At 47.6% G+C, this 16,581-nt stretch overlaps 1 protein-coding gene and 1 pseudogene across 2 annotated transcripts; one reads left to right on the top strand and one right to left on the bottom strand.

Moving 5' to 3' along the window:
- Positions 1-2,345: 2,345 nt before the first annotated feature.
- Positions 2,346-8,414, bottom strand: LOC109774656 (pentatricopeptide repeat-containing protein At2g48000). 2 transcript variants are annotated; one of them, XM_020333413.4, is made up of 3 exons: positions 8,088-8,414; positions 6,345-7,358; positions 2,346-2,685 (listed from the first exon to the last, which is right to left on the bottom strand). In XM_020333413.4, exons 1-2 carry the CDS (start codon positions 8,328-8,330, stop codon positions 6,357-6,359), a joined length of 1,245 nt encoding a protein of 414 aa, XP_020189002.1. In that variant the 5' UTR covers positions 8,331-8,414; the 3' UTR covers positions 2,346-2,685; positions 6,345-6,356. The 2 variants fall into 2 exon arrangements, with proteins under 2 accessions (XP_020189002.1, XP_020188994.1); XM_020333405.4 differs by lacking the exon at positions 2,346-2,685 and having other exon boundaries at positions 6,278-7,358.
- Positions 8,415-11,181: 2,767 nt separating this feature from the next.
- On the top strand, positions 11,182-15,962 carry LOC109774670 (uncharacterized; annotated as a pseudogene).
- The last annotated feature ends 619 nt before the right edge of the window (positions 15,963-16,581 follow it).

Raw genomic sequence — 16,581 nt, 5'->3', positions numbered from 1 at the left:
AAACGGACGGGCGGACCAAATAGGTCGACCAATTGGGCGCACTACCCAGAAATGCACGGACAAGGGGCGGATGCCACCCCTACTGGTGACCCAAGCGGACAAAAGGTGGAAGAAATCCATGTCAATTTGAGTCCGCACGTTGAAGTTGGCCTAAAACTTTTTCTGGAGTTGTTGTAGAATTCAAGTGGGGAATGCGAAGAATAGAGAACCCACTACTCTTGATGTCGCGGTGCATGAGATGAGAAGAGCTCAAGTAGGTGAACGTTGGAACAATGGAATAACCTGAACGTTGTGTGTGTTAATTTTGCATGTGGTGAGAGGAGGATAAACTGATCTGGACACTCTCTCCTCCAGGGGAGTTCAATGTCAGTTCTTCTATTTGGCGATGCAGAGTGTGAAGAGAGTGCCAAGATCACCCCCATACCCCACTTGAATCCGGCCCAAGACTACCGGCAGCCCCCATATTTTATCTATATCTGGGGCGGATATATGAAGGCATTGGACGCGCTTTGCACCGCCGCCACGTCAGACCGGTCCGGTCTAGCCCACACTGCCCCACCGCCATCCTCACAAAAAACTCATTCGCTCGGACGAACCCTAGTCACTCTCAGTCCTCTCGACTTCTCCGCTCCCCTCTCGTCTTCTCCACTTCCTCTCTCCCAATCCATCCGCCCCTCCGCCATGGCCAAGTCCGGCCATGACTCCGGCAGCGAGGAGGACGCCGGCTCCGCCAGCGATGCATCGCACGAGGACCTCGCGGTTCCGCATCGCCATCCAGCACTCGTGGTCGGACACCGGTGGGAGCTCGAGTTCCGTGGCGTCCGCTGCCAGCTCCTCCGAGCCCCGCCACCACAATGTGGCCCGCGCTCGCTCGTCCCGCTCTGCGCCGCTCCAAATCCAGAGCAGGGCGAACGTCTCCCCTTCCCCTCCGGCGCTAGCACCGCTCGGGCAGCGTTCGGTGCTCGTGCCCGTGGCTCCCCTGCGGGTGCGCATGCCGGAGACGGAGGCCAAGGCGGCCCGGTGCGAGCGGCGGCGGGCAGCGGTTTCGACGGAACGCGCCTCTTCCCACCAGCACTCCCACTCCGTCCCCCTCGACTCGGAGGAGGCGCTCCTCCGCGAGGTCATGCGCCGATCGCTGACCACGGCGGAGTTGGACACCAGGTCCCTACAGCGCAAAAACACGACGGCGCTCCTGCTCGGGCTCGAAGCATCTGAGCACCTCGCGAGGAAGGAGTTCTCCACCGCCAAGGCGGCTCGTCACGCGAGCGAGCAGGCCTGCGCCATCCACCGCCTGTCCGGCTACTTCTCCTTGGCATCGAAGAGCGGCACCACCAACATAGACAAAGACGACGACGATCCTCCTGCCACGGATGCGTACACGGAGTAGATGGACCGCCGCGAAGGTGCCACAAGGGCAAGGGCCCAGTCAAGAAGTGGTGATAGCGCCCTCTCCACATCGTTTATGTTTATTTTGTTTGTAGTTTAATCCGGTGAACAATGTGTTTTGGGTCCGATTATGTCTGTCCGATGAACTGTGTAGTTTTATCTCAATGAATGTTGATGTGGACAACGAGAAATGGGACTGTCTGGTCACTGCCAGCGGGCGTGTCATCCGGACGCGTCCACGGGCATATAGGGACTTATATTAGGCAAGTCCGCGGGCGTATAGGAACTCGTATTAGGCAACTATGGTTGTAGATGCTCTTATAGATTCATGCGGTGTGTTAAGATCTCCCTTAGAATCAAAACTTTCCCCTGGTGTGTTAAGACCCACCTGTCTTGTTTATGGATGCGACGAAAGTATCAATCATCTTTACCCTTTGGCCATGTATGTTAGGAATGCAAGGCAGTGATCAGCACTTAAAAACCTGCAGCTGGTGCTCTTTGGGCAATATGGAGAGTCAGAAACTTAGCTTGCTTCCGGCCCCAATGGCTAGCAACCTGGGTGCTGTTGTTTTTCGGATTTGCCGCCGGATTGAACATTGGAGTATTTTGTAGGGGAGGGAGGACGCAAGACCATAGCACTGCTCCGCTGCGCGAAAATGCTGGAACACATCACTGCTGAAATCTTCAATGCTGGGAGAGGTTGCACGCCCTGGATTCCAAGATTGTGCTAAAACCTGTAGCTTTCTCTTCCTGCTGTTGTTGTCCTTGGTTTTTCTGTCATGTAATGTTACATTGAATGTTCCCTTTTCTCCTTCCCCTCCTCCCACCTGGTTGTCTATCCTTTTGCTGCGTGAGGTAGTTGAATTGATGTGATTGGATGTAAAAACTTGGTTTCTCTTACGGAAATCGGGGGCAATCCTTTTACTAAAAAAACACGTCATGATCATGATCATGATATATCCAAGAGAACCACTTGATCACCATGTTCCCAAGTCAGTAAATGGCATCATACCTGCATCTTTACATTGAAGCATGGTTTGATAAAAGCAAAGGAACATGATTTACACTGTAGCAATGCAAATCAACCTACAACTTCATAAAGGCACTGGTATTCTTTTGGGACCACACAAATCTGAAAGGAAAATTTGGTTCTGGACACTGCACTTGGTTGGAATTGTTGCCACATCTGACTAACTGAGCCAACCTGCCTGTTGTCTGTCCCACTTCTCTTCTCTCTTCTAGCTGTTCCCTCATCTCTTTTTGAGGGGAAGTAAGACATTTCACACCCCTTTTTCCCTCCTAAAAATGACGATTTGATAATTCAGTCAACGTGTTGTGCAATGAGCATCTTATCCATCAGCAAACGACAATTGTTATTAAGGTGTCCCATCTTGGATGCTTGGGTGACAAGGCGCCTTGGCAGCGCCTTACAATTTTGCCCACCTCGCTTAGTCAACACTTAGGCGTCAAGGAGGTGGCTCACCTAGGACGCGTTACCGCCCTGAGCAGTGTGATAGATTATGTGATGATTTAACAGATGCGGTGTCAAGGACCCAATTATGCCAAACCTAAAGTATACTTGAGAACCCATACTTCTATGATTCTATCTAGGAATCATTTGTTTGCTCGAGTGTTATTCGATTTCTACACGCCATTTACCTCTGTAACTAACCGAGTTGAAGTCAGTTATTGGCTTGTACGTATTCTATAACTACCAGAGCTATTAAATATCTGAATGTCTATCTCACCTAGAGCTTGATGTCTTAGATTATGAGAGGTCAAGAATGCCAGAATTATTTGCCTGAATCTTTAAATTCAAACAGATGCATCAAATTATTTATCTTCTCATCCAAACGGGGTCCATTTTTGTTTTCTTTGATATTAACCATCTACATACAAAATAATTGCACAAGCAACCATTATTGCGCTCAAGTCTGGAGTTGCATATATATTAATTCTATGTTATTTTTCCTCACAAATTTGCAGTGCATTTTATCCTTTTTGTTTTTCACCAAATTATGCACCATACTGGTAGTTGATGCATGCTGGATTGCGATTAGTCCTATCCTGCTGCAAAATACGCAGGTTCCATGGAAAGGATTAAGATTTAAGGATATAACTAATGTTATATGGATAGATTCTCTCCATTCATCTATTACTCCCTCCGTCCCAAAATAAGTGACTCAACTTTGTACTACACTTATTTTGGGACGGAGGGAGTACAAGTATACAAGGCCCTCCATTGGAAACTTCTTTCAAATACGACTCTAATGGTATACTTATTGTGGCATATAACATATATTTTCTTGATCAAATCGATGGTCAAAGTTAGACCCTATGAGATGGTTGTGTATAAATAAATGGAGGCAGTAGCTCTTAGCAAAAATTCAGATCAAGTTGCAGAAAAGGAAAACTATTTGACGGATAAAGAGCGCCAAATATCTTAACCGAAGCAATTTGTAGGAGAAAAAAACAATAATAAGATAACAAAAAGGGAGGGCTTCCACTCTGGCTTGCCAAGCGCCGTCCACATGGTTGACCACACCGTTCTTGCAAGGACACATCCTACGAGTATGTCTTGACTGGTGACCGCCGCCAGCGTAAAGAGACCCATGCCATCACAATGCTGGTCATGTGGGAGTTGTGGAAGCATCGCAATGCGATTGTCTTTGATGGTGCAACGCCATCCCTGAGACATATCATGACCCAAGTAGAAGCGGAAGGGCGTGCTTGGCTACGGGCTGGCCGCCTCGCAGGGGATTATGACGCACTAGGGGGGGCTTGTCTAGGTGGGTAGCTAATGAGTACTTAGTCTTGCGTTGTTGAGGTGGACGTGTGATGGTGTTCGGGTGAAATTGTAACCTAAACCTTGCATGTGGACCTGGATACTCTTACCCACTCCCCCCCCCCTCTTAATGCATAGTACGCACACTCATGCGTATTCTAGAAAAAAAAAGTTCGGAAAATCGTCAGTAGCATCATGGATAATTGGATAGTAGACGAACCCTCGAACCCTATCAAGATCAGATGGACCACCCTCATACATTGGCATATTGCTATTGTATATGTGTCATCTGTGTTAAGTTAATATCAACAACAGTTCTGTGATCATGATCCTCTTTTCTTAGCTCTCTAGAGGGATGGGTTCCATTGGAAGTGACTACTTAATACTGAAGGTACCCACGAATTAGACCCTAGAAGAATTAAAACAAGTTAGCAGAACTAAAGATCGGATATTATCTAGTATCCCTTCCTTCGGCATGATACCACACAAACAAAGCAACAACGTGGCTTATATACTGGGGCCTGGCTATATAGCAACCTATTTCGTACGTCTTAATCCACTAATTACCAGCCTCGACCCCCCTCCTCTCCTTCTACCCTTCGCCGCCGCCGGCAGCGGCCTCCGGCGGCGGATGTTCCTTCCCCGCGCGCCTGGAGGGGGAGTCGGGGCTCCCTCCTGCCCGGCGGCGGTGGGGCCCAGCGGCGGAGCTCTGCGGGCCTCGGGTGCTCTCGATGCGGCGGCGTGGTCGTTGGCTGCGGGGCGACGCGGTGGGCGGCTGGCCGGCGGCGCCCGCTCGGCCCAGATCTGGGCCCTTTCGGGTCCCATCTGGGCTGGGGTGGGCCTGTGGGTCGGCGCGCGACGGCGCTGCTCCCTGGAGGTGAGGCTTGGCGGCCGTGGCTACGGTGGTGATGGCTCCGGCGGCCGGCGTGGCTGCAGGGACTATCCGGACCCGTTGGGGTCCGGCCAGGCCGGTGGCGGCCTGCCAGGTCCCTGTTGCTATGTCCGGTCGCCTCCGCGCGGCGGTGGAGGTGGTTCCCTCCTGTCGGTTGCGTTGCGGTTATCATCGAGTCCGGTGTCTCCTCGTCCTACCTCCAGGTCTCGTGTTGGTGGCCTCAGTGAGATGGTGAAGATGGTGCGGTGTCCGTGGTGGCACAGGCTGGTGGGCGGCATGTTGGGCGGCGCGCTTCCGATTGTCTTGGGTGGCGGTGGTGGTTTCGGGGCGAGAGATATCTCTGGCAACTCGTTCGCCACCGGGGCGGCTGCGCCCATGGGCGTTGCCGGACCCTCCTGAGGGGCGTCGGTGATACCCCTTCCCCACTGCCATCCATGTACCAGGGGAAACCCTAGACTTGTCCGGGCAGCAGCGGCATCGTCGTCGCATTCCTTCATGAAGGTGTTGCTTGGTACGTGAGGCTTCGGAGTGCTTGGCGGGTGGTGGTACTTCTCCGGAGGGTGCAGCGGGTGTCGGCCATCTTCGCTTAGTTGAGCTGCCGGCGTCGACATTTGTTTCTTTTTTCTTTCCCTCCTTTTTCTTTTGGGCTCGTTTGTGCTGCGGCTCCAGCAAGCTCGTTGTATCGGTTGGTCGTTGTTTTATAATCTAAAGCGGGGGGAGACCCTTTTTCTTAAGTACTCCTAAGTCTGTTATACTACATGAAAAAAAAAATGGAAGTGTATTTATGAAAAATACTTCAGACAAGGGCTATTAAACCATACTATATGATGCAGAGGCCGGGGTTATCCCCTTTTCAGGAAAAATAAATAAATCATACTATATATCAGAATATCTTTTACAATCAGGAGGGCTAGCTTTAAGAACTTCGAGCCTAACAACATGACATAACACCTCACAGCAAAAAACATGATACTGTGCCTGTAAGATACAACAACCACGTACCTAAATGGCATGTTAGGAAGCAAAAAACCTCTCACTGGTCTGCAGAGTGAGGTTAAAACCCATCCCCACTACACAAACCGCCACATATCCTATACACTACAGCTTTGTGACATCTTGGTTAAATAGATAAATAATCAACATGATACTGTGCCTGTCGAGAGATCGTTCCTAAACCTAATTAGAGCTAGGAAAAGTGGCACCAAGATCTGATGTTGATAGTTCAATGCACTTAATTTATAACTTCTGGAAATACCAAACAAAGGAAGCCAGTGTACATACTTTTTTGGAACATCATGCAAATCCAGCTTCCCTCATATCTTTTATGGTTGCCTCAAGTCTTTGATGCAAGTCAAACCTCTGAAATCCAGCAACTAATATATCGTAGCTAGAGCGGGTGAGCATGTACAAACTTCGGATGCGGTTTAAAAACATCTCCAACCTATCAAAGGCCTTGTGACGAAAATATGAACAGATAACAGCCTCAACATCCTCTGGGCACAGAAACATCATGCCATCATCCAACATCCGGTCTATTGCATGTTCCATATCTGACAAGAGATCTGCACTAGCATAGAACCTGATAATTCCACAATGCAGTTGAGTTGCAGAACTAAAGTGTGCTTCTTTTTGTATTAGGGCGAGCAGCTGCTCCATTATATCAACTTCACCTCCATCCAGGCATAGTCTTGTTAGTCTGTCAACCAAAGCTTTATTCAACTCCCAGTCGCCATCACTGACAAGTTTTATGAAACTTTTGACCCTATTACCCTCTTCTGTTCTAGAAAGCACCTCAAGCTTGGCCTCCAAAATAGTACAGGTTGGCTTCATTTCAAATGAAACCATTTCTTTGAAGACTAACTCAGCATCATCTAGCTTGTTCAACATAACAAATCCCACTATCAAAGATTCGAAAGCTTGAATACCCGGAACAAACCCTGCATTCTTTGCAGCCAAGTACCAGCTCATCATAGCATCGCCACTTCGGAGCCAGGAAAATGCAGATATGAATGCATCGTATGTAGCACGGTCAGGTTTGTAGTCCTCTATTCCTTCCATGGTCTCGTATAAGGTCACTGCAGCAAGGAGATCTCCGACCGACAAGAAAGTGTTAATAAGGGCATTGAAAATGTCAGTGTTCAGTTGAATTCCCTGTGCCTCTGCACACTCAAAGACTCTCATTCCAAGAGCTGCATTCCTTGTCTCTCCACAGAAACGGATTATTGTCGAGTAGGGTTCACAATTATAACTATTAACCCCTTCCTTTAGTAGCCTCTCTAGCTTCCATTCCAAGACCTGATCCAATGTTAGTCTCATATTAGTTCACCTAATAAAGATCTGTCATTACAAATACAAAGAAGAAATCTCATGAATCTGAAAAACTACCACACAAAACTCACTGATCATATTGGCTATAGACTAAGCTATATCTGCTATACCTCAGGCCACCACATGCATCGCATCTGATTCTAACACGAGGGAGAAGGGGGCAGGGGGGTTTCTCTACCGCTTCTACTAAATAAAACTATGAACAAAGATGTCAGCCTGCATCTTTGAATTCCCCCTCTTTGCCTGAACTCTCTGTTCTGAAGAAACAAGAGCATACCACTTCGACAGGTTAACCAGACGAGTTAAAATCCACGGTGCTGGAGTCACCATATTACCGAGTAGTTGTGTTGGCTGTTAATTACCCGCATTTAGTTACTTTTATCTTTCAGTTAGGATTGTTACCTCAGTAAACCTGTCAGCTATAAAACACGGGGTGGGAAAGAGTTGAAATATCGCCTGGTGACTTTGGTTTGCTATTTCTCCGGTGTAAGGAAACCTAGTTAATCTGTTTCCGAATCTGGGGAATTTCTCCCAACTTATCAACACGAATCCGGAAATCGTGCTTGAAATCCTATTTCCTTATGATTTCTGCTGTTGTTCTTGTGAGAGCTTTCGGGATCTCGAATGCTACTAAACAGAACTATGAAGAAATCACAAATGGGTTGGAACTGGAAATACAGGGTATGAGGAGCTCACGAGGTGCGCCTTGGCTGGGTAGGACGCGCGGACGAGGGCCGCAGCAAGGGGCTCCCAGAAGGCGCCGTCGCGGTGCGGGACCGAGGAGGTCGCCTCCTCCATGCTGGCCTTCACGCGGCACTCCGGCTCCGCCACCAGGCGCGAGAGCAGGGACGCGTACAGCTCCTCGCCTGACGCGGTGGTGGCGGCGGCTGCAGTTCGCATCCCGCGCCACAGGCGGCGACGAGCGGCGGCGACAGCCATCGATGATGAACCCGCTGCAGTTTCTGCTTGAGATTTGAGATAAGTATGTCAACCCTCCCAAATATTTGCTTTACGAGTTTTAAAAAATGCTTTACGCTCCCGTTTGGAAAAGCACGGTACTGCGTCCAAAACAGGTTCATGCATGTTCCATGTAACGACCGTTTGACCTAAAAATCGAATGAATGCATATATGAATGGATGGTTAAAAGCACATTGATATTTTCAGCCCACTAGAATTTAAATCTTAGACTCACCAGTGGTCGCATATTTTTTGATTTATTTTAGACCTTTCGGTGATGTGCGTTCGGTGAAAGAAGACATTCTCAACTACAAAAGCGTTTATGACGACTTCGTCAATCTCAGATGATGTGCCGGCTCAATCTCTCGAAGGTGCTCATAGGATAGAGTGCGTGCACGTGTTTATAGGAATGAGTGCACATATGTATGTATGAGCGTTGCGTTTGTGTTGTGTTAAAAAAGAATTAATAGAAATTATCGCTCTAGTATATCTTTAGCTGACTCTTACTTTTAGGCATATATAGTTTTTAAAACAGGATCAAACGATGGTTCAATCAGGAAAGTTAGAATTAAGGACTCGTTCGGTTTTTTAATGTGTGTCAATCTTTTAATAGAAAAACCAACAAAATATCGAGAAAATCGTGTATAAATGGGTTAAGTAGGAATCAAACCTATGTAAGCCCAAAAGCCAATACCAACTGGGCTAGGTACAATTTGTGATTTAATAACGGATTACAGCCAATATTAAGTATGTCCATTTGATCAGAGGTCCATTTCGTAGAAAAAATAACTTGAATATTTTGGTTTTTTGTCGCTATTGAACCGGAGATCCGACTGGTAAAGACCTAAATCGATAATCTCACCGGTTTGATTGCCGGTCCGGTGTTTAAAACTATGCTTTTAGGGTGTGCCTTATTTAAAAGATACTCCTTCTACCGCCTCAAAATTGCACAATCACTCCACAATAGACACCTTCCGACGTCCATCAGTGTTGACGCCGCCCTCGTAGCGTAACTTCCTTTGTGATGCATTGGCTTGTCCCTGTGCTCTGCTTCATGTCGCCATGGCCGGTGTCACACATAGCTCGATGTCGGCCGGCCTCTGCCCATGTGTTGTTGCTTGAACAGTCTTCCGGCCCTACAGGAACCCTCTTTCGTCCGTGACCCATCACCTCTATCCCCCCTCCTCATGTCGTGTCAGAAATGCGTGAACTGAGCTCATCCAATGCGAGTTCTAGAGTTGCGGCTCAAGGTGCGCAGCAAGAACGAGGTATCCCTCCTCCCCGTGATGCTCCTCGCAGGCTGATGGAAAATGTGTTGGCCAAAAACCTAGCCCTAAGGGCCACCAATCCTCTACGTAGGCCCAGCCCATCGTCCATTCCCTAGATTTATCATTCTTTCCTTTATCCTCACGCATGCGCTCCTCCACTCATTCTTCTTTGGGCTCTTCATCTTTCTTGTCTGCAGCGAACGCTATGCCGCCATTGATACGCTTCTCTCGAGCACCACTCCTACTCTCCTCTCTCCACCTACTGGCTATCACGCTGCAAGCAGCTCCCTCCCCTGCCCGCACAACACTGTGAGCACCTCTTATCGGCTACCTTATCATCATCCCGTCAGGGGCGCGTCTACGCTCCTTTTGGTGCGGGTTTAAGTGGGGGTAGTTTCGGTCGATGATGCAAGCATTCGCCAGGAGGCAATGTCGCGCTCGCCGCCTACCGGCAAGACGTTGCTTCGATGGCTACCAAAGGACGTTGGGCTATTGCAATCGGTGGCACCGGATGTTGCAACCGGTGGCATCGACCGCCGCAACAGATGACATCAACTGTTGGGACCGACGGTGGTGGATGCAGCGACCGACAACTTCCACTACTAGAATTGGCGGTTGCGGATGCTACCATCGATGACGTCCAATGTTGGAATCCGTACCGCCAGATCCTGCGTCCGACGACATTTAAAGTTGGAACCGACAACGTCCGGTGCTGGACTGGTGACGCCCGATGTTGCATCCGGCCACCGCTTGTGCTACAAGTGTCGCGACGGACACGCCAAGGTCAGACGGCGAATGTTGTAAGGCCGAGTGATGAGGATGCTACGAGGCGCTGCAACTGTGAGATTTTTCCAGCGAGGCAGAAACTGTTGTGGAATGGGGGTGGGGCCGAGGAGCGGTTAACCGGTGGCTGATGTAGCTTTTTTTTGGAAATCGGTGACTGATGTAGCTAATTGATCGTCGATGTTGGCTCAGGTCGTTGGGCTGCTGTGAATGAAGACGGCACACACTGCTCAGGGACGGGGAGCGCAGTGGAGGCATTGGGGCTTTGCACGAGGAAGATGTGCAAAGGCTGGAGCTGCGTGCGGAGGTGGATCAAATGATCACGGGGAGACGCATCGTATGGTGCAGACCTTTCGAGGAGAAGGCCAATTTGGCTCCCGGGCTCAGCTACACCCTCTCCGATGAAAAAAAATCAAAACAAATACTAGAAAAATTTCAAAAAATTCCAAAAAAATTGTGTGGTAGTTAATTTGATGCGTGAGGTTCGCTACAAATTTCAACCCGTTTGGACATTTGAGCAGCTCTCTACAAAAAAAGACAAAATCGGGGTCTGTAAAAAAGTTCATTGTTCACGAACTGTTTTGACTCGATTTGTCTTTTTTGCCAAGAGCTGCTCAGACATCCAAATGAGTTGAAATTTGAAGCGGACCTCACGCATCAAATTATCTACTACGCAAAAAAAAATGATTTTTTTTATTTTTCTAGTATTTCGTTTTGAATTTTTTCTGAGCGGGAGCATCTGAGCCCGGGCTTAGATGTGGATTTTCGCCTTTCGAGAGCCTACCGAAGCCGAGTATCTCTACTCCTAATGGAGCAGTTAGTAGTCTCGCTTCCAGGTTTATTTTCGGCCGGTTTATTTTCGTCCGATTTATTTTCGTCGGTTTTTTTTCGCGTCATCTCCCACCACCGTCTCTCTCGTTGGTTTATTTTCGTCCGCCCAGGCACCTGCCCGTAAGGGTTTCCATGCCCTGCAAGGTCGGAGCGGTGGCGGTGGCGGCGGCGGCAGCAGCAGACAGTCATACGCACGACGAATGGTGGTGGCGGCGGCGGCTTCTGGTCATCATCCCGTCAGGGTCGTCGTGCGCAAGCACCAACCAGACGGGTCCGGGCACCGGTCGCGAATGAGCTGGGTCCGTCCGAGGCGCGCCAAGGCATCGCCAAAGCCCAAGCCCGAGACTCCGGCCAATCGAACTCGGCAGCCCCCGTCTTGGCGATCTCGCGACTCTGGCCATGTCGGTGAGTACCCCTCCCTTCAGATCTCGATTCGCCCCCACTTGATGGCCCGCTCCCCTCGCCCCTGTAGATCTTCTCCGCCGCCAACGAGTGGTAGGCTGGTAGCAGCCCACACAACATAGATCTGCCGTCCTTGGTTCGCCCCACGAGCCGGTCGCCGATGGCTGCCACATTGATTCGTTCATCCTCCCAGTAGTTGCACGTGGCGGTCCCTGCCCTCGCCGGTCTGAGTAGAGGCTCGTTTTTCCTGATGGTGATGCGCACCCGGCGATTGCGCGTCCTCCTGATGGTGGCGCTCTGCCAGCGGGTTTCTCCCTTCAATCCCTACCCCTGACTCTGGATGCAAGCGGAGCGAGCAGCGACCAGCCCGCACTGGCTAACGCGGGCGTTCGTCGTCCTACGGAGTACATCTTATAGCTAACCTACACAAGATGCGCCATGCAACTGTGACGGATGGCTAAATATAGAGCAGGTAGGCATTGGTACAAGCTGACTTGCACCACACACACCGGCGAGAGTGTATCCTTTGCCGTATTATTCAGGTCCTGATCAGGTTCCCTATTGCACGCACATGAACAATCTCCAGCACCTACTGCGGCAGCGCCGCCTCGCCGCCCGCCGTGGACACGCCGCACACTCATTGCCGCATCACACTCTTTGCCACCGGGTGCGCCACCACAACCACCCGCCCTCAGCTGATGCGCACAGCCGGACCAACTGGGTCATCATGAGCTCCGTGGCATGCCTGGTGTTGTCGCTGGGGCACAAATTGAGGAGTGCACGCTGTGTGGGATGAGCCTGTTATACAATACAGTCGTGCACCTCTATCGCGTCGAGAAGGACAGGAATTCTCAGGAGAGTTTTCTCCCTTTCGTAGGATACGCGAGACTGTGCGACGTCCGCTAGACAAAGTGGTCGGACTATTTGAGACCGCTTGACATGATGTGGTTGGCCCGGCGCCGTTTTGCGGGTTTTCTTCACGGGACGGCGCAGCGGCTTAGTGGGCTCCCCCCCCCCCCCCCCCCCCACACACACACACACACACACACACTTGCATCCTTACCCCTGACCCATTGATTCTTCCCCGTTTGATTTGAATTTGATGTTCAACTGTAGGACTGAATTTTGAAGTTTGTCTTGGTTTATCTTGAATTCCCTCTGACCCCTAATCATCTGTGTGTAGTAGAACTACTTGTCCTTCCTATACCTCCACTAACTTTTTTCTTACTATATCATAGTTGTTTGATTATTGGCAAACAAAACAACAATTATTTACCTTATCCTTTTTTATCTGCAGATTGGTCCGGCAACATGGAGAGGAAGCTGCAAAGAATCTCCAAGTGGATTTTAGGACCACTACAGCCAAAGTTTTCATGAAAACTGCAGGGTTGCTTAAGAGGAACAAACAGTTCTTAAGTTCATTACATTAGAGTGGCTGCTCAGCTGTAAATTAGTAATACATGCACATAGAGACTAATCTGCTATGTTCAGTAGCAATACATCAATTAAGTTCAGTACATGGTTCGTGTATTGCATATGATGGTTCAGATATGGTTTATTCCATTCAGGCTATTCTGCTATGTTGTGATGAGTTTGGGCATTTGGACGAAGAGAGCAAATCGATTATGGAGAAGAATTTTTGTGTGCCGTGGATTTGCCATTGATGATTTAGACTTTAGTTTGCACCATCATTGTAGTATTATATTACTCCCTCCGTTTTTATTTACTCTGCATATTAGAGTTGACTGAAGTCAAACTTTCTAAAGTTTGACCAAGTTTATAGAAAAGATTATAAATATTTACCATTACAAATCTATATGATGTTGAAGTACATTCAACAATGAATCTAGTGATATTGATTTGTTATTATATATGCCAATATTTTTGTCTATAAATTTGGTCAAAGTTTACCAAGCTTGACTTTGACCAAAGCTAATACGCGAACTAAATAAAAACGGAGGGAGTACTAAACACTTGATTTTTTTTTCATTTAGACATTTCTTTTTGGTAGGCACACCTATGTCAACATATTGTGCCCTCCTTAAATTCAGTTACAAGTACTTCTGTGTGTGTGATGTTGCCTTCTCTTATGATGTGCTCATAGGCCAAAGTGATTTCTCCTCTCTTTATCTGTAAAACTATAACCCAACATTCTTGGCCGCCCACCCATGTTTGACTTGGTCTATATGGCAGTGTGCAGAAAGCCTGAGCCCAAGAAAACTCCATTGTGGCTCACTGCTTCTGCTGATGAGTCGTATAAAAAGAGTCATGTGCTATCCATTTATTATTATTATTATAAGTTCATCGCTACCACTTTTACTTCTCTTTATTGTTTTATGTGCCTTTGTATAATATGCTATTATAGGATATTTTCTTGTTCCAATCAAATCCATAATATAGTTCATCCTTACTAAATAGTAGTGTCTACTTAACTAATCTGTACTAAGATCTGGTGGCTTTGGTAGTTTCATCAGTATCTTGCACTTCTTATATATAAGGCCTCTTTAGGAACTTCTAAATTTTTATTTTGTCATTAGTGGTGTGGTGTGTCTGGTTAAATTGGTATTACTAATAGCTTTCTTTCAGTTTTCTCTTCAATTACAGCTTGTGGAATTTGAGGAGAATCTGTGCACCAGCATCCGACTCCTTGATGTTGCTCTGATCATATTGTGTAAATATGTTTCTAATAAAGCAATCGCCCGATGGTGTACATGTTAGAAATAACAAGATGTAATCATCAAGTGTGAGAGATGGCAACATCATGATGGGATGGTATGTACTGTTGTGCTCATCAATAGGTTAGTCTTTCATTCTCTTGCAGCCAGTATGTTTTTTGTTATGCAAACAATTAGGAAATATCTAATTTCTATGGTTGGCAGGGGGAGCTCAAGGTCATGGCGGGGCTTCGATTTTTCTTGTAGAAAAGAGAGACAGAGGAGGATCCAGGGAGGAGGAGAGGTAGGAGAAGAAGGACGGGGAAGTAGGAAGGGTGCAGTAGGGGTGAGTGTGCTTCCGCCTGCCATGCCCAAGGCTTGATCTGACGCCGCCTCTCCTCTACCCATGCTGTCTGTGACACGTCAGATCCCCAGCTGCCGGCACTTCTCCTCTGCCCATGGGCCATGGCTGTTCTGATGCATCAAATCCGTAAGCTTCCAGTCGCATCTCCATCTCTTGCAGATTGATTTACAATTGGGACCTCTAATGATGATGCCGTCCCTAACAAAGACTGCAGATCGATCTGCTGTAACATTGGCTGGGTGTTCTCTTCTCGACTCTACCAACACTCTGGAGTTACAAGCAATTACATCAGGTAGATATATCTATGTTCTTTTTTTTTTGCTTTGAGCTTGTTTGATTTTATTGGTAAACGGGGAGAGGCTGGTGAGCTGTCAGCACATCTTGGCCACAACTGATTTACAGAAAGACGAATAGACATGCAGACTAAGCTCCATAGCAAAGGGATTTTGGTAGTACATGCCATGTTTATGCTCACTGTTGAATAGTCTGTATATAACTATTTATGCAATACTTGAACCATAGGAGCAAATTCATTCTGTATATTTTGCTGGGGATTGTGCCTTGCAGTCAATTTATAGAAGGGTAAGATGTATCGCAATATCTTTGACTTGCATTCTCTGTGATGTCAAGTAAGAAAATAGAATATATATACTCTTTGAATTATCTTTTCTTTTTTTCGATGTCTCTATCTTACTTATATAATCCAATTGGCATTCGCTAGGGTTTCTGTTGATGAAACATTTGTTTTGTGATGTGAGGAGGTTCTGTTTGTGACTTTGCAATCAATATTCATAGATACGGTTCGTAGATCATGATATCTGCACAATCTAAATCTACTTCCTGTGACCATATATTGTATTAATGGGTTGTGTCAGGGTTATTTTATCAACTACTGGGTTGTTGATCTACATTACGGTTTAATTCTTACACGAATTAATGTTGACTCGATTCCCTGTAGTAGGTTGAGAGGCTTCTCCTCTCATGATTTACTCTGATTAGTTTGCTTGGCTCCATGCTCCTCATGATTTCTTTGAATTTTTCTGTAGGAGCTCGGTCAAAAATCACCTAAGAAAAATATGTCGTTCTTTTCTACAAGGGTTGCATGTGGAATTTGAGGAGAATCTGTGCACCAGCATCCGACTCCTTGATGTTGCTCTGATCATATTGTGTAAATATATTTCTAATAAAGCAATCGCCCGATGGTGTACATGTTAGAAATAACAAGATGTAATCATCAAGTGTGAGAGATGGCAACATCATGATGGGATGGTATGTACTGTTGTGCTCATCAATAGAGTTAGATCACTTTTCTGTCTGAGAGTCGATTTTTTTTGTGCGCTAGATGGATTGACAAGTACCAAAGATTGATGCCAAGCAGAACTAAAACCTGTCCATGGGTTACCTTCAGTCCCGCATTCCAATCAACAACATTGGGCCGAGCGAGCGCACGGGTGGCGCAAGAGGCAATGGGCAGCCGGTGGAGACTGAGTGGTGAGCGGCGGTGGCGAGGCCGAGCAGTTGGCACCAGCGGCGAGTAGGCAATTACCGTGACGGGCGAGCGGACGGGGCGAGTAGGTGTCACGATTGCATCACAATTGGGATAAAGTAAACAATGCATACGTGTGGCCATTGACTGATTTTGTGTGTTGTGTGCTTGTGTTAACAGCCAACCAAATCAATCAGCCAAGGGCCATTATGTACGTGAGTGTGTTAGCAGTGGGTATATCTGAAGATTATTTCTCAACTCGGCATGTGGGTAGAGACTAAAAAGACGATGCCATGGTAGCATGGCAGACCTGGCAAGTGCCACGAACATCATGATATTCTTCCTTTTCTTAATTCCTTGATTTGAAAAATAATTTGCTCTGCGTGTGTAGGAACATAGCAGTCGGGCAAACGACACTTTGGCATCTTGATCTATCAAGGGAAA

The sequence above is a fragment of the Aegilops tauschii genome, chromosome 4 (assembly GCF_002575655.3).
Source record: "Aegilops tauschii subsp. strangulata cultivar AL8/78 chromosome 4, Aet v6.0, whole genome shotgun sequence".
In the NCBI taxonomy this organism is placed as follows: Eukaryota; Viridiplantae; Streptophyta; class Magnoliopsida; order Poales; family Poaceae; genus Aegilops; species Aegilops tauschii.
The sequence above is the reverse complement of the archived record's forward strand: the minus strand, read 5'-3'. Positions and strand labels throughout refer to the sequence as shown.

Excerpts from the sequence above, each read along its gene's own strand:
- LOC109774656 (XM_020333413.4), bottom strand. The coding sequence starts at position 8,330 with ATGGCTGTCGCCGCCGCTCGTCGCCGCCTGTGGCGCGGGATGCGAACT. Across the intron at positions 7,359-8,087 it reads ACCCAGCCAAGGCGCACCTC|GTCTTGGAATGGAAGCTAGA; the intron begins GTGAGCTCCTCA and ends ACATTGGATCAG.